This window comes from Ailuropoda melanoleuca, chromosome 7, assembly GCF_002007445.2.
Source record: "Ailuropoda melanoleuca isolate Jingjing chromosome 7, ASM200744v2, whole genome shotgun sequence".
NCBI lineage: Eukaryota > Metazoa > Chordata > Mammalia > Carnivora > Ursidae > Ailuropoda > Ailuropoda melanoleuca.
The window spans coordinates 57,030,501-57,057,948 of record NC_048224.1 but is presented as its reverse complement, the minus strand read 5'-3'; the positions used below and the strand labels follow the sequence as shown (position 1 = coordinate 57,057,948).

Sequence of the window (27,448 nt, the reverse complement as noted above, 5' to 3'; positions counted from 1 at the left end):
GACCTCTGCCCGATGCAGCAGGGCTGTGCATGCGGCGTGTTTGTACCAGCTCAAGACAGCACGCGGCTCTCTAAATAATTTACCAGTTGATTAATAGACTCACAGGGGTATAATTAGAAGAGGAAGAGACGGTGGGTACAGTAACCGGTACAGTGCTTGGGGGAGCAGGAGCCTTTATTTTTTTAAAGAAACTTTCTAGGGTGCTGGGCGTTTGAAGACAAGTTGGGAAGAGCTCAGTGCCTCATCTCTTTTGAAGTGGAAATAGGACAGTTTGAATCCGTCGAGTTTAATTTTTCACAAGCTTTAGGGGCCCCGCGGTGCAACTCCCTTTTTATTATTGAAAAAAAAAAACTCTACATTTTTCTTTCATTTTTCTACACACACACACGCATGCACGCAGTCCAGGCAGGAAGTAATAAACACATTAATTTGCTCTTTTATTCAGCGTGTATTTTATTCACTTCGCCTCCCCCGGATGTGTCCCCTTGCGTCCCTGCGGCACCCCCACCCAGAGCTCTCTCGCTGGGGGCTGCCTATAGGTTGATTAATGGACACCCCCTGTAATTTATGCATTTTAAAGGAACCCTCACGTCGGTCTGACAATGCTTTTGAAGTAGCTCCTTTTTTCAAGTCAAACTTTTGACTTTTCCGCTGGGACCGCTACAAAGATTTCCTTATGGAAACTAGGTAGGAGCCTTTTCAGCCTGAGAGGAAGCCATGGCTGAGGCAGCCCAACAGAGCAGCAGGTCTCAAAGTGTGGTTGCATTCAGAGGCCAGAGGGCCCGCTGGTGAGGACGGTGCCAGAAAGGGGGTTGGCGCTCCCATTTATCAACAGGATCGTGCCCCCAGAGGGTCCGGCTCCTTGTTTTTTCAAACTAGATTTTCGTCGCAGAAGGGTGCTTTGGCTCTCCACGTTATGAAAACGAAGCTTAGCCAGGGCGTCATCAAAAGGTTTGTCACCAAAAGGTCAAAAAGCTTTTTGTTCAGTGGCTGGTCCAGTGGGGAAACTGAGGCAGCGAGGGGCTCTTCCCTTTCATGCATCCTTTCAACAAAACCTCTCCCCACGAGGGGTAGGGCTTGTCCAGCGCCGTTCTTACCACCTAGCTGTGTCGCCGAAGAGGGACAGCCACAGATGTTTTCGCTGCCAGAGTTCATCCAGCACTTGCGATGTGCTGGGCGTCCAGATTACAGAATGCAGTGAAGCAAAACCCAGACATGTCTGCGAAGTCTGAAGTGAGCCCAGAGGTGCATGCTGTCCTTCGCATTCTGACTAGAGCTGCTGGAAGCATTTCCCCTCCACGGGCAGCCCCGGTGGCTTCCAACCCACTCAGCTGTGAAATCGTCTGCGACAGGCCACACCCGGAGGCCCCAGCCTTCTCCAGCCAGGAGGTCTCCCGGTGCAGCCGTCTGGGCGGCCACTCACACCCCCGAGGCAGGTGCAGCTAGAAGCCCCTTTCCCTCTCAGAATGTGCTCGATGGGGAGCTGACACTGGCTTCTTTCTCCTTGGGCTGAGTGGGACCTGAGGCATCCAGGGGGAGGCTGCCCCAGTGACCTTCTGTGGGTCCTACACTTTGGACAGTCACCACATCCCTGAAACGGATCGGGGACATGAGACTTGCTGGGGTTTGTCAGCCAGAAGGCACGCTGAGGTGTCCCCACAGGGAGCTTGGCACTGCCGTGATAGATGAGGGACTGCACCTGTCGACCTGCGCTGCTGAGAAGGGGGCGGAAGGGTGGGGGGTACAGAAGGGATTGGTGGGGCGGGGGCAGAGAGGTGGGAGGTGAGCGGTGACGGAAGAGTACAGAGTATAAAGGAAAGTGCCCATGGCCACCTATTCCGTCCCCACCCACTGTCCTAGGGGGTCCAGGGGAAGTGGCAAGGGAGGGAAGAGACGCCTTTCTCCTTCTCACCTCCCACCTCAGACCTTGAGTGCACACATCTGATTTTGCCCCTGTGATCTTGGCTGCCAGAACTGTGGTCTCACACCCCTGCCTTCTGGTCATGGCTGAAGGATGGGGAGGTAAGAGGCCCGTCTGGGACCTCTCCCTACCCCAGTGTCTGTCCTCCCAGTAGCTCTCACTGCCTGGCCAGTGGTCTGCTCCGCAGTCCCCAGCGCTGGCATGGCTTCTATAGTAGGAGTTCAGCTGACGTTTATGAGTAAATGAATGAGCACACAGCAATTGACCCTGGACGGCATGGGGCCCAGAAGCTTCTCTGCCTGCATTTCCATTTAGGTGAGACCCCATTTGTCTGGAGGAACAAAGGGGAGAGCAGGTGGCAGAAGGCAGCAGGCAGCCTGACCGGCTTCCAGAGAGGTGCTCAGCCACGGTCACTCCTAGACGGTTCAGAGGAGCCGCCATGGGTGCAGGCTTGGGACTCACACCACCGGACTCCAGTTCAGACTCTGCCCCTTCCCTGCTGCGTGACCTTGGGCAAGTCACTCAGAGCCACGGTGCCCTCATCTGTAGGTTCAGCTTTCCACAGAATCAAAGCCGTGGGTTTGCTGGCTATATAAAATGGACTTGTGTCCGTGCTGGATACTTACTATTAGTAATAATAGTTAATTAATATTGGTATCAATAGCGATAGCAGTTGCCATCGCCCCTGTACTGGAAGCAATGGTAGTAGGAGCAAGATCCGTGGGCTACACACGTCTGTTTTGTAGGTGGATTTTGGATATTCTTTTCCCGTGACTGCTGCCAGCTTCAGGGGCTGGCCCCTGCAGTAACCAGGAACCGGCGGAGGCCCAGCTCACCCTACCCCTGGTGTTCCAGGTATCTATTGCCAGCTGCCCGACAACTTAATGGCATAACATGATGACTACTTTATTGTGCTTCTGATTTCGTGGATGAGGGTTTCAGGGAGGGCATGACTGCACTCGGTGCTGACTTGGACTTCAGTTGGCGTGGCCTGAATGGCTGGAGCTAACTGGACTGGCTCATCCAAGCACGTCGGCTGGCTCTCGGTTCTGATGTCAGCTTGGTTCCTTGGTTCTTCTCCCTGCATGTGCTGGGGCTGGTACGTCCAAGACAGAGTCCTCAGTCCCTTGCCTGGTGCCTGGAGTGGGACCCTCGGAGCAGCGGGGGCTGGTCAGGCGTCTGTCTCCACGCAGCCTCTTCACACAGCTAGCCTCAGCTTCCTCACAGCACGGTGGCCTTAGGTTGGTCAGCCTTCTTATGTGGTGCCTGGCTTCTCCTAGAATGAGCATCCCAGGGAGTCCAGGGTAGGCGTGGAGGGTGGGGTAAGCTACGGGGCTTCTTATGACCCAGCCTTAGAGGTCTCAGAGTGAACTTCCACCTGATTCTGTTCATCAGGCCAGTCAATAAGACCAGCCCAAGTTGAAGAGGAGAGACTAGCGCCTACCTCTTAATGGGAGGAGTGGGCATCGCTAGTCTGCCACGCTGGGGGAGGCTTGAGTTGAGCGTTGCCATTTATCAGGACTGTGTGCAGCAGACAGACAGCCTTCTAGATCTTCAGGAGCTGGGTGGTAGCGTGTCTTCACGTGCTACGTAGGAGCTTGCAGATGGCTCAGAGACCTTAGAGTCCAGTTCTGTTTTAAAGAGGAAGAAACCCCAGTTGGGAGATAAAGCGACTCACCCGAGGGCACACTGCGAGAGAGATGCAGAGTGGACTGCAGAATCCATGCCGCTCCTTCCCCGGAGAGGTGGGTAGAGAGCAGAGATTGAGCAAACATCCTAGCTTCAGCAAGATTGCCTGGGGTTAAATCAGGGCTCCTTCAGCCATGAACTGTGTGGCCTTGAGCAAGTTACGACTTCTCTGGGCTTCAGTTTGCTAATTCAGTTTCACAAAATGGGGCTATTAGGAAGATCACGTGAATTAGTACTTGTATTTGAACAAATACATGCTTAGGACAGACCTGAGCTTAATTGTTAATTAATGTGCCCGCCGTATCTTTTCCATCTCAGAAAAATGGGTTCATGGTTGTTTCCTGATTTCTCCGTAGCTGCTGATTTTGCTCTCACAGATCACATGGGTAATGGCATTCTTGCCCCCTCCATGAGATGTGGGGGAAAGAGCTGGTTCTGAGCCCCGGCTTCATTACAATGGAAGGAAAACTGTGTTCCTTAAGTCCCTTCATCTGCTGTTTGGTAAATATTAGTACATGGCACTTTTTTTTAAAGATTTTATTTATTTATTTGACAGAGATAGAGACATCCAGTGAGAGAGGGAACACAGCAGGGGGAGTGGGAGAGGAAGAAGCAGGCTCACAGCAGAGGAGCCCGATGTGGGGCTCGATCCCATAACGCCAGGATCACGCCCTGAGCCGAAGGCAGACGCTTAACCACTGTGCCACCCAGGCGCCCCTGCACTTTTAAAAGAGCCCAGTGCCCGTATAGACTGACCGCCTCTTCTCGTTTTCCTGGGTACTTGCATTTTCTACTGAAAGACATAAAAGTGTGTTTTAAGATCAGAATGGTGAACTATCAAATTGTTATCCACAGTGTGCCTAAGTGAGCATTTTCTAAAATTCCTATTCATTTGCTAAGTGAAGCACTGTTTATTTATAGAGGAATGTCTATTTTTAAATGGTCTTTTTTTTCTCATCTACAACTTCAGTAGACCAACTGTATGTACTGTGGGAGGCTGTGCCTCTCAGCCGTGATGCACCCGTGGGGTGTGGGCGCCCCCATCTTGCCTTTGCTTTTCGCTCAAGTAGACAGGCAGAGAGGGAGTGATAGAAAGTGATAGAAAGGGAGCAGCCATCCTTCGAGGGATGAAGAGTGTGCGAGATCTTCCTAATTGGTAAGAGCCCCAGGGCTAATGTAGTTCTCCGGACTTAAAAAAAAAAAAAACCCAATGTTAAAAAAATTGTTATTTCCGGGCATCACTGTCTGCCAAGCAGCTTTAAAGGCTGTTGTTAAGCAGTGTAGATGTTAGGGTATGGACTTTGGGAACGTAAGGGGTCTCAGATGTCTATTCCGTCTCGTGGCCACCAAGACAAGAGCTTGTCTGGAGCAAGTGACCTGTGTTTACCATGGAGGCAAACTATCCAGTGGGCCTGCTCCCTGCTGAAGGCTTGCAGGGTGTGACCAATTCAAACAATCCTGTTTCTCCTCATTATTTCCCATGCAGGGTTTAGAAAGGTCCTGTTTATTATTGTAAGTGCTCACTTGGGGCGCAGCTTCCACGATCGGCCAGCAGGTGGCAGTAAATAATAAACAAACGGCATCACTAAGGGAGCACAGGGCCCCGGGTCCTGGCGGGGCTGGCGCCGCAGGTCTTTCTCAGAGGCTCCGATTTCTGGTATGGTGGTGGCAACAAGGGGGGGTTGCAGGCCTCGGCCGCCTGGAATCAGTACCGTCGGGGTGGGGAGGGCAACAGTCACCTGGAAATGGCAGTTTAGTTTTGCTGAATTACAGTGATAGTAATTTGGGGCCTACAGGGGCCCCACCCACGTCCTGGGCCAAGAAATGCATGTGGGAGGTGGGAGCCCCATTTCTTTCAAGCCTTCGTAGGAGATGGAAACGAAAATCAGAAACAAAAGCAGCCCCTCTCCTTCAGAGTCCTGTTCCTTTCCAAGACAACCCCCCCCACCCGCCCTCTTCGTCAGCGAGCAGGACCAGGAGCTGTGTTGGGATGTTGGGAAGGGGGAAGAGAAGTACATTCTGAGTCTTCCACAAATGCCAAATATCACCTTTACCTCCATTTCAAGGGGCGGCTTGAAGAAGGAGAGAAGCTACGGGGTAGTTGTGGGGGTGCGTGTAGGCAAGGGTAAGTGGTGTGCAATGAACCGGGTGCAGATGGGGGCGGGGTACAGGGTGTGCGTGCTGTATGTGGGGTCCATATCAGTGGACGCGTAGTGGGTGCGCGTAGTGGGTGTATTGCGTGTGTATAGTGCAGGGTTGTGGGGCATGTCATAGATGTGTGGGCGGCGTAGGGGTGTTGTAGGGTGAGTGTGTGAGCGTGTGTGTAGCGTGTGTGTAGCGTGTCTGTGTAGGGGCGTGTGTGTAGAGTGCATGCAGGGGGGTGTGTGGGAGACAGAGGTGGGTTTCTGTGTCCCTGCTGTGTGTAGGGGAGTGATGAGGCCCTCAGGTCTTTCTGGTCTGCCCTGCTGGGGAGAGGGTCAAGAGCTGCTTCTGGGTGTATCCGGCAGTCTCGGGTCTTTTTACCCTTATGAGCCCTGACTGAGGGAGCAACTTCCTTTTCTCCACTTTTTGCCTTGGCCTTTTCGGGCCAGCTCCAGCAGCCCCAGCCCCCTTGTGCCCCCCACCCCTCCCAGCTGAGTCCCAGGTCGGCCCTCATGGCCCCGTGAGTGCAGGAATGCAAGGACGAGGACAGCAGGCGGCAGTGTGGCGCAGCAGGAGGGCCTGGATGGAGCAGGGCCTGGAGCCAGTCCCTTCTGCCCCTTGCTCGGCTCCAGTTTCCCCTGGAAAATCTTGCATGGCCTAGGTGCTCTCCCCAGGCCCTCCCTGACTCACTCAGCAGCTCTCTGAGCTGGACTTGACAGACGATGACAGACGTCAGACCTCCAGCCAGGGAAGAAGAGTCCATCCTTCTGGGGGCATCTCATGGGGGCCCCTCCTCGACTACCACTCTCTCCTGTCCTCCTGTGGGGGTTGGTGTGCAAGAGGGAGCTTGAGCTGGGCTGGGTTTTTAACAGGAATGCCTTCCTTTCAAGACAGAGGGTGGGCCCTCTGTCCTGAGTCAAGGGGTGGCGGACCAGTAGGACTCGTGTGGGCCCGGGGAGCCTCTCACCTGGGACCATGGCTCCCCATCAACCCCTGTGCCAAGCACGCCCAGCCGGCAGGGAGTAAATGGATTGAGATTTTAATCACCTCTAGGTCAATGTGAGAACTGCCATCTTTTATGGAAGATCTTCAGAAAAAAAAAAAAAAACAAAACACCCTGAAACCATGTGGTGTGGCCTTATGAAATAATGGGATAATTCATATCTTGCACTTGGCTAAATTTAGGGTTGACAGGACCTTCCGGAGAGGTAGCCCTCGGCAGTAGCTTATAGGCAGGGTGAGATGTTAACTGTCAAGCCCAGAAATCAAGCCTGAGGCGCCTGACTCAGTGGAGAAAGACTTTAGACCGCACTGAAAATCTCTATCTGAGACGAGGATAAAGGGTAAATGGACAGCATTATCAAGGAGACTTTAAACTTCCAGCAGAACACAGCCAGCGAGATCTGTTCTGAAAAGCTGCATTTTTGCTGAACTGGCTGGTCAGACCTTGTGGGTTTGGGAAAATGAGTCGATAGCCTTCAGGAAAAGAAAGGCAGCCGCCAAACAAAGGTGCGGGGCCAGGGGCGCAGGGGTGGGCCCGGGAAAGGCGCTGGAGGCGGGGGTCTGCGGGCTTCCCCCCCTTACCCAGGGCCTGCCCAGCTGGCGGGAGGGCTGCTCAGGTGGAGGCCCAGGAGGCAGTGTCCAGAGGCGGCCGTGTTTTGTTCCAGGGGCTGGCTGCATTTCCCAGCCCCCACTGGGGGAGCACAGTCATCTCTATAGAGGAGACCCTTAGGCTTATGCAGCTCTGTCCACGCTAGGACCCTCTGAAATCTCCTCCGGATTGAGGGACAGAGACTGCCGGCCTTGTGGGAGGGAGGGTCTGAGCAACTTCCCAGATTACCCGAGAAGGGCAGATCTGGGCAAATAGCCGGCCAGGGAGCTGGTGCAGTAACAGGGGGGCGGGGGGGGGGCTCCCTCCAGCACCCTGGTTCCCCCGAAACGAGAGCCACTAATGGGGGAAAGTATGGCCTTCCGGGGAGATTGTGTCATTTGTCCCTTTCGGACGGCCTTTCCCAGTGGCCATTCCAACCTCCTGTAGGCATTTAAATAATTTTCTTTAAACAAAACCTTACTTTTTAAATGGAAGCCTTTGACCTTTAAACATTTGTAGGGGCGCCTGGGTGGCACAGCGGTTAAGTGTCTGCCCCTCGGCTCAGGGCGTGATCCCGGGATTATGGGATCGAGCCCCACATCAGGCTCCTCTGCTGGGAGCCTGCTTCTTCCTCTCCCACTCCCCCTGCTTGTGTTCCCTCTCTCGCTGGCTGTCTCTATCTCTGTCGAATAAATAAATAAAATCTTAAAAAATAAATAAATAAACATTTGTAAAAAGTAGAGAATAAGAAAGGAAGCTACAGGGACCCATCCCAGTCCCATGAACCCACCCAAGCTCATGCTACTTTGTTGTGTCTGAATCCACCTGGAAGACCCCCCACCACGCTCCCGACAGGATTTTATTTTGAAATATCCCAGACATCAGCTCATATTCTTGGGCCTGCCTACTTGATCTGAGGGTGGGTCGTGCTGTAGCCCAAAGGCATGACTGAGAGCCTGCCGTGGTGGTCTCCCCTTGCCTTGGGACCTGGTTCTGTGCTCCAAAGGACAATCCCTCGTTCTGCCACAAACATGGAAGGGACCAAAGAACCTTCTGGTTTTGGAAATGGTACCACTCACTCGCTCCTGCGATCATCATCCATTCATTTATTCATTCAGTGTGTTTATTAAGTACCTGCCACGTGCTCGCACAGTGCCTGACTTTATTTATTTTTTAAATTTTATTTTGTTTAAATTCAATTAATTGACATAGTGTATTGTTAGTTTCAGAGGTAGAGTTCAGTGATTTATCAGTTGCATAGAACGCCCGTGTCCATTATGTCACATATCCTCTTCATGCCCGTCACCCGCTTACCCTAACCCCCCAGCCCCCCTCCCCTCCAGCACACCTCAGTCTGTTTCCTAGAGTTCAGCATCTCTTACGGTTTGTCTCCCTCTCTGATTTCGTCTCATGTTATTTTTCCCTCCCTTCTCCTGTGATCCTCTGTTTTGTTTCTTAAATTCCACATATAAGTGAGATCATATGATACTTGTCTTTCTCTGACTTATTTCGCTCAGCATAATACCCTCTAGTTCCATTCACGTCTTTGCAAATGGAAAGAGTTCCTTTTTTATGGCTGAGTAGTATTCCATTGTATGTATATAGACCACATTTTCTTTATCCATTCATCTGTCGATGGACACCTGGGCTCTTTCCATAGTGTGGCTGTTGTGGACACTGCTGCTGTAAACATTGGGGTGCAGGTGCCCCTTCAGATCACTACATTTGTATCTTTAGGGTAAATACCCAGTAGTACAATTGCTGGGTCATAGGGTACCTCTGTTTTTATCGTTTTGAGGAACCTCCATACTGTTTTCCAGAGTGGCTGCACCAGCCTGCATTCCCACCAGCAGTATAAGAGGGTTCTCCTTTCTCCACAGTGCCTGACTTTACTGGGGCCCCTGCTCTCAGGGGATGGGGTGAAGGTGGGAACACAGGCAGCAAACAAATACGCACCAGTAATTAGCAGTTTGAAATTACAGTGAGCCCTTCTGAGAAGTGCTGAGTTGAGGGTCTGTGTTTCCCTGACTCCTGAAAAGAGGGGCTCAGTCAGAATCATTGTGCCCTCCACCTTCTTCCTGGAAATGCGTGTCTTCCCCTCCTTGGAGCTGTCAGCACTTCCTGTGTCTCCTGAGTCCTCTGCCTTTCCAGCCAGCATACTGGCTCGGGTCCCTGCCTCTCTGGACTCCAGGGCCCTGAGCTCTGTGAGGGATCGGGTCTGATTCATAGGGCATAAGGGGGCCCCTCCACTCTCTCATGTGTGTGGAGTGTATGTGTGGGTGTGTGTATGCTGTGTGTATACGTGTGTCTGTATGTATTTAAATTAGACCACATCATACACACAGTATGTTGACTTGCTTTCTCCCCTGATCTTCTGTCAGAGGCCTCTTTCCAAGTTAGTAAAAGTAGAAATGGTTTGTTGAAGAGTACATTAGATCCCATCGCATAGACAGACCATCCTTTATTTAACCTGTTTTCTGCTGATGGACATTGTACCTTGTTTCTGATCATCACCAGTGAAAGGGACACTGAGGTGGACATCTTCGTGCACACGCCTCTTCCTGTCTGTGCTGTTGTATCTTAGGTGTGAGTTCTTATAAATGAGATCGCTGGGTGGAAAGGCATGTACATTTTAACTTTAAAAAGAAAATTTTTTTAAAGATTTTATTTATTTATTTATTTATAGAGAGAATGTGAGTGGGCGGTGGGGCAGAGAAAGAGGGAGAATCCCAAGCAGACTCCGTGCTGAGTGTGGAGCTCAACGTGGGGCTCGATCTCATGACGCTGAGATGACCTCAGGCAAAATCAAGAGTCAGACAGTCAACAAACCGAGCCACCCAGGCGTCCCTACGTTTTAACTTTTTTTTTTAAAGATTTTATTTATTTATTTGACAGAGAGAGAGAGACAGCCAGCGAGAGAGGGGATATAAGCAGGGGGAATGGGAGACGAAGCAGGCTCCCAGCGGAGGAGCCCGATGTGGGGCTTGATCCCACCCTGGGATCACACCCTGAGCCAAAGGCAGACGCTTAACGACCGAGCCACCCAGGCGCCCCCCCTACATTTTAACTTTTAATGCAAATTGGGAAATTCCCTCTAAAAATCTTTGCAAATAGCACCCCCTCCCCGTGCCCCTACCGACCCCCTCAAAAAGTCTCCTTGTGTTTCCATCTGGTCTTCCATTTTTCCCTCGAGTCACAGAGGTCTCTTAAGCCACGACCTTGTTAGGCCTTGGTTTCTCAACTTTGGAATCAGAAAGGTCAAGGGGATGACCTTCCAAGGCCTTCCGTCTGCGAATCCCCAGTGCTCCGAGCCTCACGAGCAAGCCCCCTGTTGCCCCAAGAAGGCTGCAGTTCAGCAGTGCGGCCTCCCTGGAGCTTAGCTTGCTTTCCAACAGGGTCTGACTGTTGGAGAAACAAATGTTGGCCCAATCCAGCCCTCACCCCCACACAACTGAGGCCTTAATGCACCCAGGGTATCACTGGTCAGCAAGCCCATTACCTAGGGGACCTCCTCTATAGGCAAGCCCATTTCAAATCTATAGCACTCTCCTAAAGTCAGATTTAAGCTCAGGTGTTGGATTTTTGAAATTTAATCTGAAAGGTTTGAAACTTAAGGGTCACATATTCTTGCCAGAGGCTCATCCCAGCCATCTGATGGGAGTCTGGATAAACTTTGGGAAGGGACTAAAAGCACACCCACCCAGCCCTTCGGAAGACTGCTAATGGATCTGGCTGCTTTAATGAGTCTATCTTCTGGCCTCACAACAGCCAGTGAGGCAGGTGTCACAGAGGAGGACCCTGAGGTTCAGGGAGGTCCCACTGCTGCCAAGCAGAGTCCACTGGGCTCTCAGCTCACACTTGCCCTGCGAAAGGAATCCAGGGGAACTAAGTGGTGAGTTTGAGTTTTCTGGGTTTTATTCTAAGGACTGCTTATACGAGCAGCTGTATTACAAATCCTTCTGTAGCCCCCTCTCCTCGCCATCCGGCCAGAGCACAACCACCTATCTTCCCAGTTTGCAGAAGAGACTGAAGTTCAGAGTGTCAGAGCGGGTTGGGGCAGAACCAGGACTGGGAGGGAGGCAGGAGTCAGAGACCGCAGGGACTGCTGGCCGTGGGGAGGGTGACTGCTCTTATTCTCCCGGCACTGGGGAGCCACAGCAGGTGTAAGCAGGGGAGGAGACCGGATTGGCTGCATCAGCTTCTCGCTCATGTTAGGTAGCCAGATATTCTCATTAGAACGAAAGCCCTTTTCTGCTCTTTCCTCGAGACTAGTGAAGAAAGGCTGAAAGATGTGAGAACAAACAAATTCAGGGAAATGCAAATCGCTCAGAATAAGGTTGATCATCCTTTGGTGACAAGGGAGTAACCAGGGTATCGTTGCCACGGAGGAAAGCAGCTGTTTCTGCACCTTTCACCCCTGTGTTCATGTGGCTGTTGGCCTCGGGGCCGTTTGGAAGGTTTCAGACGTGTGCACCGGTGCCACTTGCCCAACCCTCAGGTGGCTGGCAGGAGGGGGGCCGGGCCTCTCCAGAGAAGCAGCCAAATACCCTCATTGCAACTCTAGGAAACCAGCTTGTCGGGGCCGCATCCATAGCAAACACTGGTAATATTTACCAAGTATTTCGTGAAAAATGAGTGCAAAGTGCAGGAAATGCAGTGCAAATTGCTAAAACGCAGTACATCAGCAACATAGGACATTTAATGAGTCTGAGAAGAGAGATATAAATTTCAGGAAAATGTCAATTGCGGTATGTCAACAAGAAGCTTCTCAATATCTCCTCCATGAGACTATTTCAGTCTCTGGTTATAACTCGAGTTGTAATTCTTGAGATTTGATTCTAGACATCAAGGAGGGGAGAACTGGAGGAAGGAGGGAAGCAAGTGTTGCTTGTGCCTTGCAAATTAGCAGGGAGCACCCAGGGCACCAACAGGGTCCCATTTGAGGAAAGCTAAACCCTCCCCCCGGGGCCTGGTGCTGCCCAGGAAAGTCTTTTGCTGCAAAAACTGGATCCTTGGGGGGACAGGGACTGCCTACATATTGCTGGAGGGCTGGGAACTACGCTGGCCCCGGAGGGGCAGGTATGTTGTCAAGGTCGGGGAAGGGTCAAGGTCACCCAATGCTATTCCCTTCTCAGGCAGCCACGTTCCTCCAATTGCTGGGACCTCGGGGGGACCTGGGCACCCGCAGCCTCGTCTGCTAAACCTACTCTTCACCAGTTCGATCCAGAGTCCAGGGCGTTTGGAAACCCATGGGCCACAGCCCGCCGCCGCACCCTCAGACTCCTGTTGGGTCAGGAGCGGTGCCGGGGTGACAGAGTGACCACTTGCCCTCCTTTCTCTGCAGTCCCTGACAGCATCATCATGAAGGTGCTGAGCCGGCGCCTGAGCCAGCAGGACTGCGTTCAGAAAGGCTGGGTGCTGCACGGCTTCCCCAAAGACCTGGACCAGGCGCACATGCTGAACAGCCTGGGCTTCCAGCCCAACAGGTAAGCCAACCCTCCAGGGGGCTGCAGCCCCGCCCACACCGCCTCCTGGAAGGTCCCTGCCGCTGGCACACTCTCCCCGGGGCTCGGCTGATGAAGTCCTCTGACAGCTTGTGGTTTACGAGAAGCCCCCATGCTCTCCAAGTGGAAGGCCCCTTGATGCCCCTGTTCCCACCCGCCTGCCCTGCCCTGTGCACCAGGAGCCAAGCGTGGGCTCAGAGCCTGGCTCTCACCTGGCTGGCCCTGAGCTTCCTCACCTGTGAGCAACAGTCCAGCCAGTCTTGCCCTCCTCGGGATGGTTGTGCCAGTCAGTCAACCGACGCTTCCTTCTACTGTTTCCACACTTTAGTTTCATACATCAGAAGCTTCAGTGCACCCGGTAGTCGTTTTCGTGTAGGTAAACAGTATGAGCTGAACACCTTTTCCCTAAACGGCTGGCCATTTTTTCCAAAACAAGTGTCTAGGGCTCTGGAATATTCTGCTTTTCTTCCGCTAACTTGAACCCGAGAGCGCGCTGTCCTTGCGTATGTTGTGGACGTAAGCGAAGGGGACCCAAAGAAAAACAAGCGAAGGCTACTTAGCCAGGGCTTGCTGTGGGGAGGGAGTCGCCACATCACTTGGGTTTGGCAGGGGCTCCGAGGGGGCGGTGGCGGGCGTGCCCCGCGGGGCTGTGGCCTGGGGCAGTGGACCTGGAAGCGGGGTGCCCTGTGTGCTCGGCCCAGGGAGCACATTTGACTTTTCTCTGGTTGGTCCTAACCTGACACTGCTGGTTATTGGACGGCTCCTGGCTGTTTGGGGTTAATTGTTGCAGAAACTGTGATTTGGTTTAGGAGAATTTTTAAGTTTCTGGGTAGTTGGCATTTCGTTGTTTATTTCAATTCTCATTATTACTTTTTTATTTTAGTGCAAAGTATGGAGAACTTGTTGAAGTACAACCTCTAATTTAAAAAAAAATGATCGAATTTTATTCTGTGGATGATTTTTCAATGGGTATTGGAAAAGATGTATATTTTATTTTTTTGAGAGCGAGAGCATGTGCGCCAGTGGGGGAGGGGAGGAGGGCGAGAATCTGGAGCAGACTCCACACTGAGCGTGGAGCCCGATGCAGAGCTCGGGCTCAGGACCCTAAGATCACGACCTGAATGGAAATCGAGAGTCGGACGCTTAACCGACTGAGCCACCCAGGTGCCCCCAGACTGTATTTTTATGAATTCCTCTCGTTCTCTCACTTCCTGCGGTTTCTGCTCCATATGTTTTGGCGTCAGGTTACGCAGTTCCTCGAGGCTTCTGTCAGCCACATGTTCCTCGTGAAAAGTCATCTTGATGGGCGTGACTGTCCGTGGTGGAACTGTTACTCACCACGTTCTCTGTGCCTCCCTTCCTCAGTGACACTTCCCGCCAGTACCCACGAGGCCGATTCTGTGTCCCAGTCTCTGTCGCAGCCGTACGGGGACAGCAGAGGTCCTGGCCACTGAAATGCACGCACACGGCCGTGTGGTTCTGCCAGAAGACCTGCCCTCGGGGCCAGCTGTGCGGGAAGGAGCTCCTTCCGGATTCTTTTGCCTTCTTTATCTTATTGCCTTTCCTGAAGTTAATAATTGCCAAAGATTCCCTTCGCCTCTCTCCCATGAGGGAGATTGTTTCCACATCCCCCAATTTTCTTTTTCTTTGTTTACCACCTCGTTTTTGGTCAAGCACATCCGTCAATAGCTTCCCGAGAAAGGTTGCCTGGGCGGTAAATTTTTTGAGACTCTTTTTTATTCCTTGAACAGTTGAAATTATCCCACTTATTTTTGCTTTTATCACTTTATTTTATGCTTAATTATGGTTTCCTTTGTTTTCCATCTTTTTTTTTTAAGTTTATTTATTTTTTAGTAATCTCTATACCCGACCCGGGGCTTGAACTCACAACCCCAGGATTAAGAGTTGCACATTCCTCGGACTGAGCCAGCCGGTGCCCGTCTTCTCTTTCTGGTCTGTGTTTCCTTTGACTTCTGTTACTGAGATTTTTCCCTCTCTCCTTCCCAACAGTCCTTGCAGAAGGTGCTCTGGCTCTGGTCCTGCTGGTCTCCAGCACGGTTTGCATGTTTTGCATACATGGTTGGGCTGTATTTCTCAATTTGTCCATTTTCAAATGAAAAAGAGTAGCTTGACTCTGTCACATGGAAGAGGAAAGAGAACGTGCTCCCCTGTGTGCTCCCTCCTCGCCCCCTGCCTGCCTGCTCTCTGCTGCAGGGAGGGGGAGGCAGGGACAGACACGTTCTCAGGTTGTTTAGTCCCAGTCTATTTGACACATATTCTTATTTTTAAGATTACTAAGCATTTCTTCCTAAAATATAACAATTATGTTGTTTTAGCAATAATTACTACACTCATGAGGTTTTAATTCTCTCTCTTCAAATGGATTCAGATTTCAACACCAGCTGTTTATAGAATTCAACCTCCCCATTTACCAATTTTGATTCATCTTTCCTTTTTTTTTTTTTAAGAGTCTGGGGGAGGGGTAGAGGGAGAGGGAGAGAGAGAATCTCAAGCAGACTCCACACTGAGTGCAAAGCCCGATGTGGGGCTTGATCCCACAACCCTGGGATTACAACCTGAGCTGAAACCAAGAGTGGGAAGCTTAGCCGCCTGAGCCACCCAGGCGCGCCTTCTCTTTCCTCTGGAAGGACTGTCTTTGATTCATTTCAGCCAGGGCACACGCATTGCTAGACGGCCGAGCTCTTCTGTTATCTTTTTTTGTGAACAACATCCAGCAAAGTGAAGCCCCTTCAATCACATTTCTTGCCCGTCGGCATCCTGTCTCATTTCCACACCGTCCTCCGATGTCTCTGAGGCTGTAGCAATGCCAGGGGTGGGGAGATGCTCTTCCTTCGTGGCTCGCGTGCTTCCTCTGTCTGAGCGCCCGTGAGGTCTCTCTCTCTCCCCTGAAGGTCATTTATGCTCTGCAGGCCTTAGTCTTACTTCTCTTGATGACTTTTCTCTGGAACGTTACTTCACAAGGATATTCTTCTAGTAGACACTTTACTGTTTTCCTGGTCCACTTGCTTGGTTTTCTTCTCCAGGAAACCAATTATGCGTATGTTGGATAGTTACTATCTGTTTTCCATAATTAGGATTTTTTTTCTTTTTTTTTTAAAGATTTTATTTTTTGGGGGCGCCTGGGTAGTCGTGTCGGTGAAGTGTCTGCCGTCAGCTCAGATCATGATCCTGGGGTCCCAGGATCGAGTCCCATGTCAGGCTCCCTGCTTAGTGGGGAGCCTGCTTCTCCCTCTGCCGGCCTCTCCCCCTGCTTGTGTGCTCTCTCTCTTTCTTTCTCTGACAAACAAAATATATGTTTTTTAAGATTTTATTTATTTGAACGAGGGAGAGAGTGTGTGTGGGCAAGTGCGCAAGTGTGGGGAGGAGTAGAGGGAAAGAGAAAATCTCAGACAGATTCTGCATCCAGCACAGAGCCAGACTCGGGGCTTGACCCCACGACCCTGAGATCATGACCTGAGCCAAAACCAAGAGTCAAGACACTCAACCGACGGAGCCCCCCAGGTGCCCCTAAGATTTTTTTCTGGTAGCTTTTACTTCTTGTTTTTTTCCTGTCTGTCCTTCATCATAACTTCAACTAATTTCTATTGCATTACTTTCTCGTTGCCCCTAGCTTTGCATTTCTGTGATGCTTTTACGTTTCCCTTCATTTTGCCCCTTAACTCTCTTAGCTTTCATTCATTTCCCCTTTGATTTCTTACATCGTGGAGACTGTTCTTCCTAAATGATGTGGAGTGTGTTGATAAGTCTTTATTGAAAATGTGCTGATGTTTCCTGGAGTAATTTTTCTTCCAAAGCATACTCATTGTCTTTCTATTCCCACCCCTTTTTTGACTTTTATGACCCTTTTTTGGCAACGTCTATCTGTGGGGTCCCAAGATGGTTGTATTTTGCAAACCATTTGTCTTTGAATAATAGGCCTGTTTTTTGCCTAAGAATGGCACGAGTTGTATTACTTTTGCTTCTGTGGCTGCTGGAATAAATCCCTCCAAACTTGGTGGCAGATTGATAGTCAGCCAGCACTGTGGGGCTAAAATCGATAGTCTGCAGGGCCGCGTTCCTTCTGGAGGCTCTGCGGAGAATCCGTTTCCTTGCCTCTCAGCTTCTGCAGGCTGCCCGCCGCCCTTGGGTTGCGGATGCCTTTATCTCCAAAGCCAGCAACGTTGCACACGCTGACCCCTTTCGGTAGTCCCATCTCCGGTCAGAGCTGGGGACACTTCTCAGGTTAAGGACCAGTGTGATTCAATTGGGTGCCCTCCCGCCCAGAAAATCTGGGATCACCCAACCATACTGGGGTCTTTTTCTGAATCTTATCTGCAGAGTCGCTTTTGCCCGGTAAGGTAACATAGTCCCAGATTCTGGGCTGGCTGTCTGGGTGGGGGACATTCTTCTGTCCTGCACGTCTAGATTCTCTTCTACTCTGTCTCATTCCACCCCTCGAGGTGAGGCCAGAGCTTCCTGCTGGCAGGCTGAGATATTCATCTAGTCCAAGGGCAGAGGACCCAAGCTTCCTGTCTTACTGCCTGTGTTGCCTGCAAATTTCCAGGGACCACAGGGCCACGAGGCTGTTTCCACCCTCTGTTTTCTAGCAACGTCCCAGACTCTGGTGTCAGTGGGTTAGCTTCCGTGTACGCTCACCATCTACCTGAAGACGAAAGGCTCTGGGAAAATGCAGAACAGTCCGTGACCCACTGGGGCTGGCCACTGACTCAGTTGGAGGAGAGAATCCTGGGCTCGATCTCTCTGAGCCCTAAGGGAGAAAACAACAGTTTATTTATTGGCCCTCCCCGCAGTGCCAGGACTGCAGACCCACCAACAGGGGAAGGCGGGGTGTTTATTCAGAAGCAAACGGGGAAGAATATTCAAGAGCCTCTTTGATTTAGGGCAGTCTTGCAAGTAAGTATTTCTCCATTCACCACGGAATAAAATCAGTTTCTAAAGACCTAGTAAACAATGCCAATTTAATTTATTTGACCCCAGGGCAGAGGACAAGCAGAGGAAAAAAGATGTTTGTTTACAACATAGATTTAACCTGCACTGTTTTAATCACCTTTCTCACCTTTCGTATTTCCCTCCCGTCACCGAGGGTATGTTCTCTCCTCCTCCTCACATCCGACTATCCCATTCCTCCCACCTTAGCTTTCAATTAACATTTTTATGATTAATTCAGAAGGTAATTTTAGCCATAAACCTTCAAGTCCAGATATAGGCTAAGAAAGCGAGAAATATTCTAAAATGAGCCCACCTGGCACTGGGATGAATATCAGGGCTGTAATTCTGGTTTGGTTGTGAGCCAATTATAAAGCGCTCGAGCTGTGGTGTTGCTGTTTTTGACACCAGGAGGAAATCTTGACAGAATTATAGCCTAGAAATCAATCTGGGAATACGATACAGAAATCTATAATTCAGATATGAAAACAAAATCTACAAAGGCTCTTTTTTTTTTTTTAGGAGGGTTCGATGAAATTCGATTAAAATAAATTTACATATATATCAATTTTATTATTAAAATATATTCATGCTGGTAAATAGAGTTATTGGAGAAGGAGAAGCGCTCTGTGTTGGACACAGAAATAGACCGCTCTGGCTTATCAGAAAACAAAGTTATTGTCTCCTTGTCAAATATAAATCTCTGCTCAGAGCTAATAAATGGATAGTGTTCAAACGCAATGTTTTGTTTGACTCCTACCTCATAAGCCCATGGCACATAATACTAAATTATATTCCGCCGAGCAGTATCAGTCTCCGGATTCCAACATCACAGGGTGCGGGAAGCCGACCAAGTAATTGATGTGTTGCAAAGAAGGAGGAAAAGTTATTTGAGAACAAATAAAATGGGCTATAAAGTTTGTTAAAACGTAATAATAGTAAAAAAAAAAAAAAAAGAAGAAGGAGAAAGAAACAAAGAAGGAACCATCCCAGGCTGCATCCAGAAAGCTGCCCTCTGCCCAGCTGTAAAATAATTCATTTCATGTGGCAAGTTTGTAGCGCCGTCGTTCCCTTTAAAATTAATGTTTACTATAGAGAGGGAGTATAGGATTCTGATTGATGTTGAGAAGTTTGCAGTGTATCAGACAGGCTGGGTTTTTCTGCACCCTCCTTCCTCTCAGTGCTGCAGGGAAGGGGCTGGGCAAGCTCTGGCCTTGACCTCGCAGTCCCCCCCCCCCCCCCCNAGGTCCCCGTTCTGTCTTGTCCTGTCTTGTCCCTGTCCCACGGCACTGCCTGCCAGAGGTCAGAGCTGCCACCACGTCTCTCACAAATCCCTGGGGAAGAGGGGAAAGGGGGGACTCTGGTTCAGCCTGTCTCTTCCTCTATCTTAGGGGACTAACTTCGGAGACTAGAAAGAAATCACCTAAGGGCCAGATTTCAGAGTAGCTCCTTTGTGTCCCAGCTCGTTTTGTGCGAATCGGAACTGCTGCATGGGTTCCTTTGAGAGTGCGGCGCCTTAGGAGTTTTGTTCATTATTATTGTTTAAACTAGACGCTTGTGGTGTCCCCTGTCCAGAGGAGCTCGGAGGAGGTTCGGTTGTCCGTGGGAAGGCAGCGACCCATTTCTACTCCTTGCCTTTGGCTCCCAGTTGGTGCTGGGTATGTTGTCGGCTTTTGCCGTACTTGCTGTATCTACTCACTGTGGGCTGGTACATACAACTTACTGTTACTGAAAAATGCTTTTTCTCTAATAGCAATCTGTTTGCTTTTCTTCTCCATGGAAGACCTTTTAAAGAGTCGGGTGGGCTGAACTTGGGGAAGGTGAGTCCTTAGTCAGCTGATGGCACGTGGGACAGGAGAACAACCCCGAAATAGACCCAGACACAGTCTCCCTTTTGTCCAGAAGACCCTCGTGAGGCCAGGCAAGCTGGAAAATCACGGTTGGGGTATTTAACGTTGTGGATACACTGTTCTGCCAAATGCTGGTTTGATTTCTTGGTTTTGATGATGTTAAGTTTTAGAGAATGGGGTAAGATGGGATAAGATGGTGTCGTGAAAGTAAAAAACTGAACGGGCACATCGTTTCTCGGCCAGAGCTCTCTAATTTGATTTCAAAGCTTGTTCTTTTGAGTTCCGTGTGACACTCTGTGCTCGGGGACAGCACAAGGAAACCCTTGGATAATGGCTTTGCCTTTCCTAGCGTGTTCCAAAGTGAGAAGGATGCTACGATCTCTTGGGGGGGACAGCAGTAGGACCCGAAAACAATTAAAATGCGAAATAGAGGGGATTTATTGCCTTCCTCTGCTCTCTCTCTTTTTTATCATCACTTGGTCCTTCCAGGAAGCTCTCATATCACTGCAGCTGATCCTTCCGTGGATTAGGGATAATAAACAGCCCATTAATGGAGGCCTGAACCAGGAAATAGAGTTGGAATCAGCAGCACAATTCAGTGGCTGACTGAGGTTAATAACTCCATTACTCCAGCTCTGTGCTGAGCCGCCCGACGAGCAGCATGTTAGCCTTATCTTACTCCTCATTAATTGAGCTAATAGAACCCGAGTGACCCCGCCTCGCTGCCGTAGTCTGACAGTTTACCAGACATGGGCTGGAATACATATCATTCCCCGTGTGCTCTGCGGGGACCTTTGTTTTTGGAAGAGAGATCTCCCTTAAAGACTGGTCAGCCTCCAGACCCGTCCTCGCAGCGGAGTCGCTGCGCAGCTGTCCGCACTGGGGTCCCCAGGTCCCGCTGACTTTGTTTCGCGAGGGCGGTGCGGCAAGGGCCTGCCCTCAGGCGGGGGCCACTTGGCTTTAGGGCTTTAGCTTCAAGCCCCACAGCTTTCGAGGAAGTAGCGGTGGTCTCAACCAGGTGTCTGGGGTCAAGGGCGAGAAAGAAAATGCGGCACGCGTGGGTGGGAGTAGGGGCGGGCCACAGCCTTGCCTCTGTGGCTGTTCTGTCCTGCAACACTGGGCAGCTGCCTCTTCTGTGCCCATCCTTCCTGCTGAAGGTGCCTGACAGTTCGAGGCGTGGTTCCCACCACCCTGCTTCACCGCTGTCAGGGGCTCTAATTAGCCTTTCTGAACCTCAGCGTCCTTCACTGCCAGATGGGGTAATAAGCCTGCCCTCTGACCTCACCCTCTGCTGGCTGGACGTAGGTATTTGCTAAGAAAATGCGAATGGAAGGGGTCTATGGATCAGAAAATGCTCTGTACAGCCAAGATAACGTTGCCCTAGACTCAGATTCGACACCTGACTTCCCCGCAGCAGCATCTCTGCGCCCCAGCTTCCTCCACTGACAACAGGGGCAGTGGTCTGTAGGGCATCAGGTGGGAAAGTTTGATGAGATGGTGCAGGAAAGCACTGTGCGCAGAGCCTGGCCTTACAGGGGCTCCGTATGTGCTGTTTCCTAATGTACCTGGGACCCGGAGCCTGTCCGTGGAGATCAGAGCTTCTGAAAAGAGATCGGGGCTCACCAAAATAGCAGGTGCAAGGCACTGTGGCTCCGGCTGGCTCCCTGTCTACTCTGCAGGGACTGTTTCCCTCTGTTTGGGGGAAGGTAGTTCCTTGTTCCCCCCGCGCTACGGGGTCGGTGGGGGGCAGGAGAAAGATCCAGCAAATAGACAAAGACAAATTGCACTTTCATTGGAGACGCTCTGGAGCCAGCAAAGAGGAAGATCTTCAGGCTAGAACAGCCTGGCAGATTGTATGGGAGCTGAGAAACCAACCTGAAAAAAATAGGGATCGTCATCACCTGTCCCCTGTTGTTTTCCACGATTTAAAGATTGTTTTGATGGCTGGACGTAACACACTGACACTCTGATACAAGGCAGGACGTTACACTCTGATACAAGGCAGGACGTTTGTCGCTTACAGTTCCCAATAGGAGGTGGCTGCCACGCGGGGCCCCTCTGGGGGTTGCCCTCTGGGGATGGGCGAGAGCAGCTGAGCCATGGAAGGCAGCTCCCGTATGGCATGGCGAGGGACGGGGGTAGCTGGGTTTTACAGGCTCTCTGTGAATTGGCTAATTTAAACAATCCTGGGGGCTCGGGGCCTAGGGGCTGTCCCCAGCTGGAGCATGGGAGCCCCGCAAGGGGAGTGGTTGGAGTGGGGGCTCAGCAGGCTGCGGGGCATCGAGAGTTCCTAGCTGCGAGGGCATCGAGAGTTCCTAGCCACGACTTCAAAACTGGGTCAAGACAGCGCTTGTGAGACATGTGTCACACCTGTCCTGTGTGGGGCGGACTGACCGGGCCAGCCTGGCCCGATTCAGACTTCTCCACCTTCTGTGGTCGAGGCGCACTTTTGCAGACAAACTTGAAGAGGTCGAGGCTCAGCCAAAAGGCCAGCCACCTCTGTGAGCCTTTCGTCCACCATCCACCGTGTGGCGACCCGCCAGCTTCTCTGAAAGCACCACCTGAGTGCGCCCCGTTTCCTGGGGCTGTTCAGTGAACCAGCTCATCCACGTGGGCTTTTCCACCTGCCCTCATGCCTCCCAGGCCCCCCGTGCGATGGAGGCATCATCTTCCACGGTGCTTCTCACCGACACTGGCACCCAGCACGGCGGCACACCGTGCCCACCAGCGGCCCTCAGAGCAGGGCTGTGCTTCCTTAAGCACACCAAAATCTCAGCGGGTGCTGGGGATTTGGGGGCTGCGCTGGCGTTGGAGGCGAGTTCAGGCAGTGATCCCCGTGAGGCAGGGGCTGGGTTCACCGGCCAGGAGCGAGGAAGGAGGTACACCCCTGGGCCTAGAGCCCCAGGTCGTGGCCAGTACCGATGACAACGGGGCCACAGCCCACAGCCCCTGCAGCCGTAGATTTTAATCTTCCGGTAAATAAGAACTGAAGTGGAAAAAGGAAGGTTGTCCCATTATTTTCCTACCTGGGGACTGTTGACATTTTACCACTTATTTCCAATGTTTGTGTAAGAAAGTCTGGTGAGAATGATTCTGAGCAAATGTGAAAGGTCGGCGCTGCTTTCTTCCTGGGTTAAAACTTAGTTTATGACAGTCTGTTACTAGGTTTGTCGTCTGTCTTTGAGAGCATAAGAGCAATTACTTTTGAAGCAACGACATCAAAAATGTACATGACCTTTGAACCCTTTGCCTGCAGCCTCCGGGGTCTTTCGGAGGATAAAAATACAGTGATTCCCAGAGACCGTGAGCCCAGGCGACCGCAGGCGTGGCTCTGCTGTCCTGGGCGGCAGGCGCCTTGCTGTGTGGGCCTTCAGAAACCAGGGAGCTTCAAGCCTGGAGCCGTCGAGAGCTGGTCCACGCTGGATGTTTGAAGATCTTTAGGAAGAGACAGGGCAGACCTATAACCAGGGTTCTCGTGCTGTTTTCTTGGTGGGTAATTTAGTTAGTTAAAGACGGACACTAACAGTCTTACTGGAGTATATTGAAATTCCCTTCATTTATTAAGCAGGTAAAAAATTTTCCAAGAATTTTCTGAGCGCTCGGTCATGCCTGCAGAGTCGGGTAGATTCCCTGCTGTCCCTAAGAGGTCGAGGAAAGATTTCCAGGGTCGGTTTGTCACCCGCCAGGTTTAGCACAGTGTTCCAGGTAAATGTGTCATTTTGGGAGAAAGTGACAACTTCTCTCCATTTCCTATTTCAGCGTCTGATAACCTTCACAGCCAGAAAACCCCCCTCACGTCCACCTCTCCCCCAGCCGCGTCAAGGCTTACTGTCCACTGACAAAGCACATCTCAATCTTTCTCACTTGTGGATGCTAAGCTCTTATTAGGGGTCCAGTGGGTTTTATCCAACCAGTAACAGTCGGGCCCATGCCGGTGGTGAATAAGACATCAGAGAAGATAAATATGCCTTCCCCGCCACTGTGATCAGAGATCCGGGACAATCTCTGTGCCTGGGTGGAGAATGACAGGTGACCTTTAACAGAGCAGAGCCCGGGGTAGTTGGCATTTGAGTCTGGTTCTGATGGAGACGCCCCCATTTTTGGCAGGTGCGATGCTCGGCCGTAAGCTTAAAGTCATTTCCCCGAGAAAGGCAAGAGGCCTAGATGCCGGCATGACTTGCAGAAATCATGTTTGTTTTTCTTTACCCAAAGGAGACTTTGGGAGACATCAGAGTATACTTCAATTTTCCATCTTCCTTAGAGGCGTAAATAAAGTGCTGAACCGGTGAACCCGCGTTGTGCTGTCAAAGTCTGGGCCTCTGCCAGATTCAGGCGGCAGATGTCTAAAAGCTTGAAGCTCTCCTTCCTAAATATCACGGACATTATTTAATTAAAGGAAAACTTTTAAAGAAAGTGTTCTACAAATAGAAGTCCAGCTCTACTTTTTTCCAAGATTGTGAAACTCTAGGTATGCTGCCTTGCTGCCTTTGAGGTTTGTGCAGATTCCAGACCCCACACCCCGCCCCCCCCTCCCGGGGCAGGTACACTGGATTCCCCCTTCGACACCCTGTTGCAGCTCCTGGGCAGAGCCTCCATCCTGGGGCCCCAACATTGCCCCACCTTTCTCTCTTGGGCCTCTGTCTCATGAAGCGTGGGTTCTAGATCCCAGGAGAGGGCTGCATGCCTCAAGAAGAGACTTGCCAGGCCTGGAACTCCTGCTCACAGAGCAGAGGCAAGGTGGGGATCACCCCTTGTATTCATGCTCCGTATGCCCTAAGCTCACCTGCCTCCTTCCATTTCCTAAACACTCAGTGTTTGCTCATGATGTGGCTTCTTTCAGAGAGCCACGGGTTTTTGTTTAAATCTTTTCTACGAGGCTTAGCTCAAATTCCTCCTCCTCCAAGAAGCCTTCTCTGATGCTTCTCCTTGCTCTGAGCCTCCTTGGGACTTTGTACATTGTTCTTGTGATAGGAAGCAGCTTAACAGGATTGTGCTTAAGCAAGAGGCTCTAGAAGCCTGGCTTTGCCCCTTTCAGGCTGTGTAAGGCTGGGCAGGCCTTTATTGTCTGTGAGCATCAGTTTTTTCCTGTGCAAGATGGGTGTGACTTTGTGCAGATACGCAACACGTATTCACAGAATGTTCATTACGTGCAGGTACGGCTGAAGTTCTAGGAACACAGAAGGAAATGAGCGCTAAACACTTGCGATCACGCAGCTCATGTTCTAGTTGGGGTGAAAAAAGCCCTATACATCTGACAGATCCATGATAGGTTGGGCTCCAGGAGAACAGTAAAGCAGGGTAAAGGGGAGTAGGGAAGATTGGCAACAGGAAGGGAGGGGAAGAGATGGTGTGTTGTGTGGAAGGTGGTCAGGGATGACCTTCCTGGTGAGAGGACACTTTAGCAGAGGCTTAAGGAAATCATGCAAAGACCTGGAGAAGAGCAGTACGGGCCTGGGACAGCAAGTGCAAAGGCCCTGAGGTGATAATACGCTTGGCAAGCTTAGGAGGCATCATGGCGGTTGCTGCCAAAGGAGTTGGGGGAGAGTGGAAAGTTAGTAGTCAGAGATGGTTGGGGCCCCTGAGGTCTCGGGCTTTTCCTCGGAGTCAGGTGGGAGCACTGGGGGAGCTGAGCAGATGAGTGGGTAGATAGCGGACGATATGCAGGAGGACAAGGCTGGAGGCAGGGATGGCAGGTGGGAGGCCCTTGGCAAGAAGCAGCTGAGAGATTCTGGCACTGTGGCCCAGGGTAGTAGCTGGGCAGTTGGAGAAAAGTAGTCAGGCTCTGACTGTATTTCGAAGGTAGAACAGTTGCCGTCAGATTGGATACAGGGCGTATGAGAAAAGACAGACATCAAGGAGAACTCCGCCGTTCTTGCTGGAGCGTCTGGGAAGAGCGGGCCATCCATCTGCTGATCAGGGATGTGGGAGCAGCGGGCTTGGGGAGGAGCTGTTCACTCGGCTTTGAGCACGGGAAGGTTGAGATACCTGTTAGGAGCCGGTTTGTGTCCCAGGGCCGCAATAATGAAGCCCCACAGACAGGGGGCTTCAGTGACAGAAATGGATTTTCTCTACGTTCTGGAGGCTGGAAGTCTGAGATCAAGGCGTTGGTCTTTTCTGAGGTCTCTCCCCTTGGCCTGCAGACCGCCCACTTGCTGCCTCTTCATGTTGTCTTTTCTCTGTCCTCATGCGTTCCCAGTTTCTCTGGATGTGTGCGTATTTCCTCCTGGTGTAGGACACCAGATTGGGTTAGAGCCTGCCCTGACAGCCACTTCCTTAAAGACTCTGTCTCGAGCCGCCAGGATGGCTCAGTCAGTTGCGTATCTGACTCGTGATTTCAGCTCAGCTCATAATCTCAGGGTTGTGGGATTGAGCCTCGTATCAGGCTCCACACTCAGCACGGGGTCTGCTTGTCCCTCTCCCTCTGCTCCTCCCTACTCTCTCTCTCTTAAATAAATAAATAAGTAAAATCTTTTAAAAAGTAATAAAGACCCTGTCTCCATATACAGTCAGATTCTGAGGTACTGGGGGCTGGAGCTCAATATAGGAATTCTAGAGCATACACTCAGCCCATGACAGCCTCCTGGGGCCTGTGCTGCGGCAGCCCGAGAAAACTCACCCAGGTTCCTAGGGGGCCTCTGAGTCATATCTTCGTGGCCACCCCAGGAACAGCCAGGCATTGCTCAAGGAGCCCATGGCTTCCCCTCAGCGCCCCCTCCCACTCTTTGGCAAGGTTTTTCATCACTCCTGCCCGCGTCCCCAACACTGGCCAGAACTCTGTGCTCTCAAAACCGTGCAAGTCAAACCCAGAGGGTCCCTGTCAGCCATGTAGTGTATTCTCCAAATTGCACAGAGGGAGAAACTGAGGCCCAGAGAGACTAAGCAAATTGACTGAGGTCTCACTGTGAGTGAGTGGGGCCTGGAACCAGGCGTCCTGGCCCCAGGCCGGCTGTTGTCTTACTTAAATGCGGTGTTCTTTTAAATGCCATATTCTTTCTCCCCATCCCAGCACACCAGGGCAGTGAGCCATTGCCCCCTTGCCGTCCTGCCTAGCACCTAAGCCTTCCCAGGGTCCCCTTTTCTTTGGGAGGCTGGGTTCTGACTGTCGTGTACCTGGCGGCAGTTCCCCCTGTGATTGCTTCAACCAGATGCCTCTCTTCTTGCGGAGCTCTGGGAGCACCCCCTCTCCTCTCAACAATAATTAGCCTTGTAAGACTAATGGACGAAATCGTGTCTAATTACCCTGTTGAAGGCCCAATTATGCGATTAACATTCGTGGGCTATAAGCTAATGACGAGAAGAACCTCTCATTTGCATAGCATTAAGTTAATTGAGCCGCCAGCCGAGGGGCGGATGGGGTGGCGACGGCAGGATTCTCTTTCTGGAAGGATACTAATGACCAGAGAGGATGGTTCACCTGACAGCTTTATTAATTAACAGCGATCTGATTACCTAGCAGGAGTGGCAAGTGGCAGTGGGCAGAAAGTCTTGGCTTTGTCACAAATGGGAGATGGGGGCCCTGTCTGCTGATTTTTCTTCCCAGCACTTGGCTGTGTTAGAGGCGAGCTCATGATCGCCTTGAAGAACCATTTTAGAAAACTCTTCCTGCAAAATCTTGCTCAGGCCCTTCTGTTGACATACTCCCTGCACATTTCCTTCACTCGCTTTATCATTTATTCTCTCTCTCTTCCATTCGTTCCACTCACATGTAGAGAGCTTCCCCGGAGCAAGGCTGGGCCCCATGCCTCGGGAGTGTTCATGGAGTGGGTTCCACTTGGCTAGAGGCTCCCAGCTGCCCCCAGGGCTT

At 51.2% G+C, this 27,448-nt stretch overlaps 1 protein-coding gene across 4 annotated transcripts in view; it reads left to right on the top strand.

Moving 5' to 3' along the window:
- Positions 1–27,448, top strand: part of LOC100469362 (adenylate kinase 8) — a 110,963-nt gene that overhangs the window by 52,363 nt on the left and 31,152 nt on the right. For all 4 annotated transcript variants that reach the window (XM_034664742.1, XM_034664744.1, XM_034664745.1 and 1 more), the window contains one exon: positions 12,688–12,829. In XM_034664742.1, the coding sequence (XP_034520633.1) occupies positions 12,688–12,829 (142 nt within the window). The remainder of the gene's footprint in view (positions 1–12,687; positions 12,830–27,448) is intronic.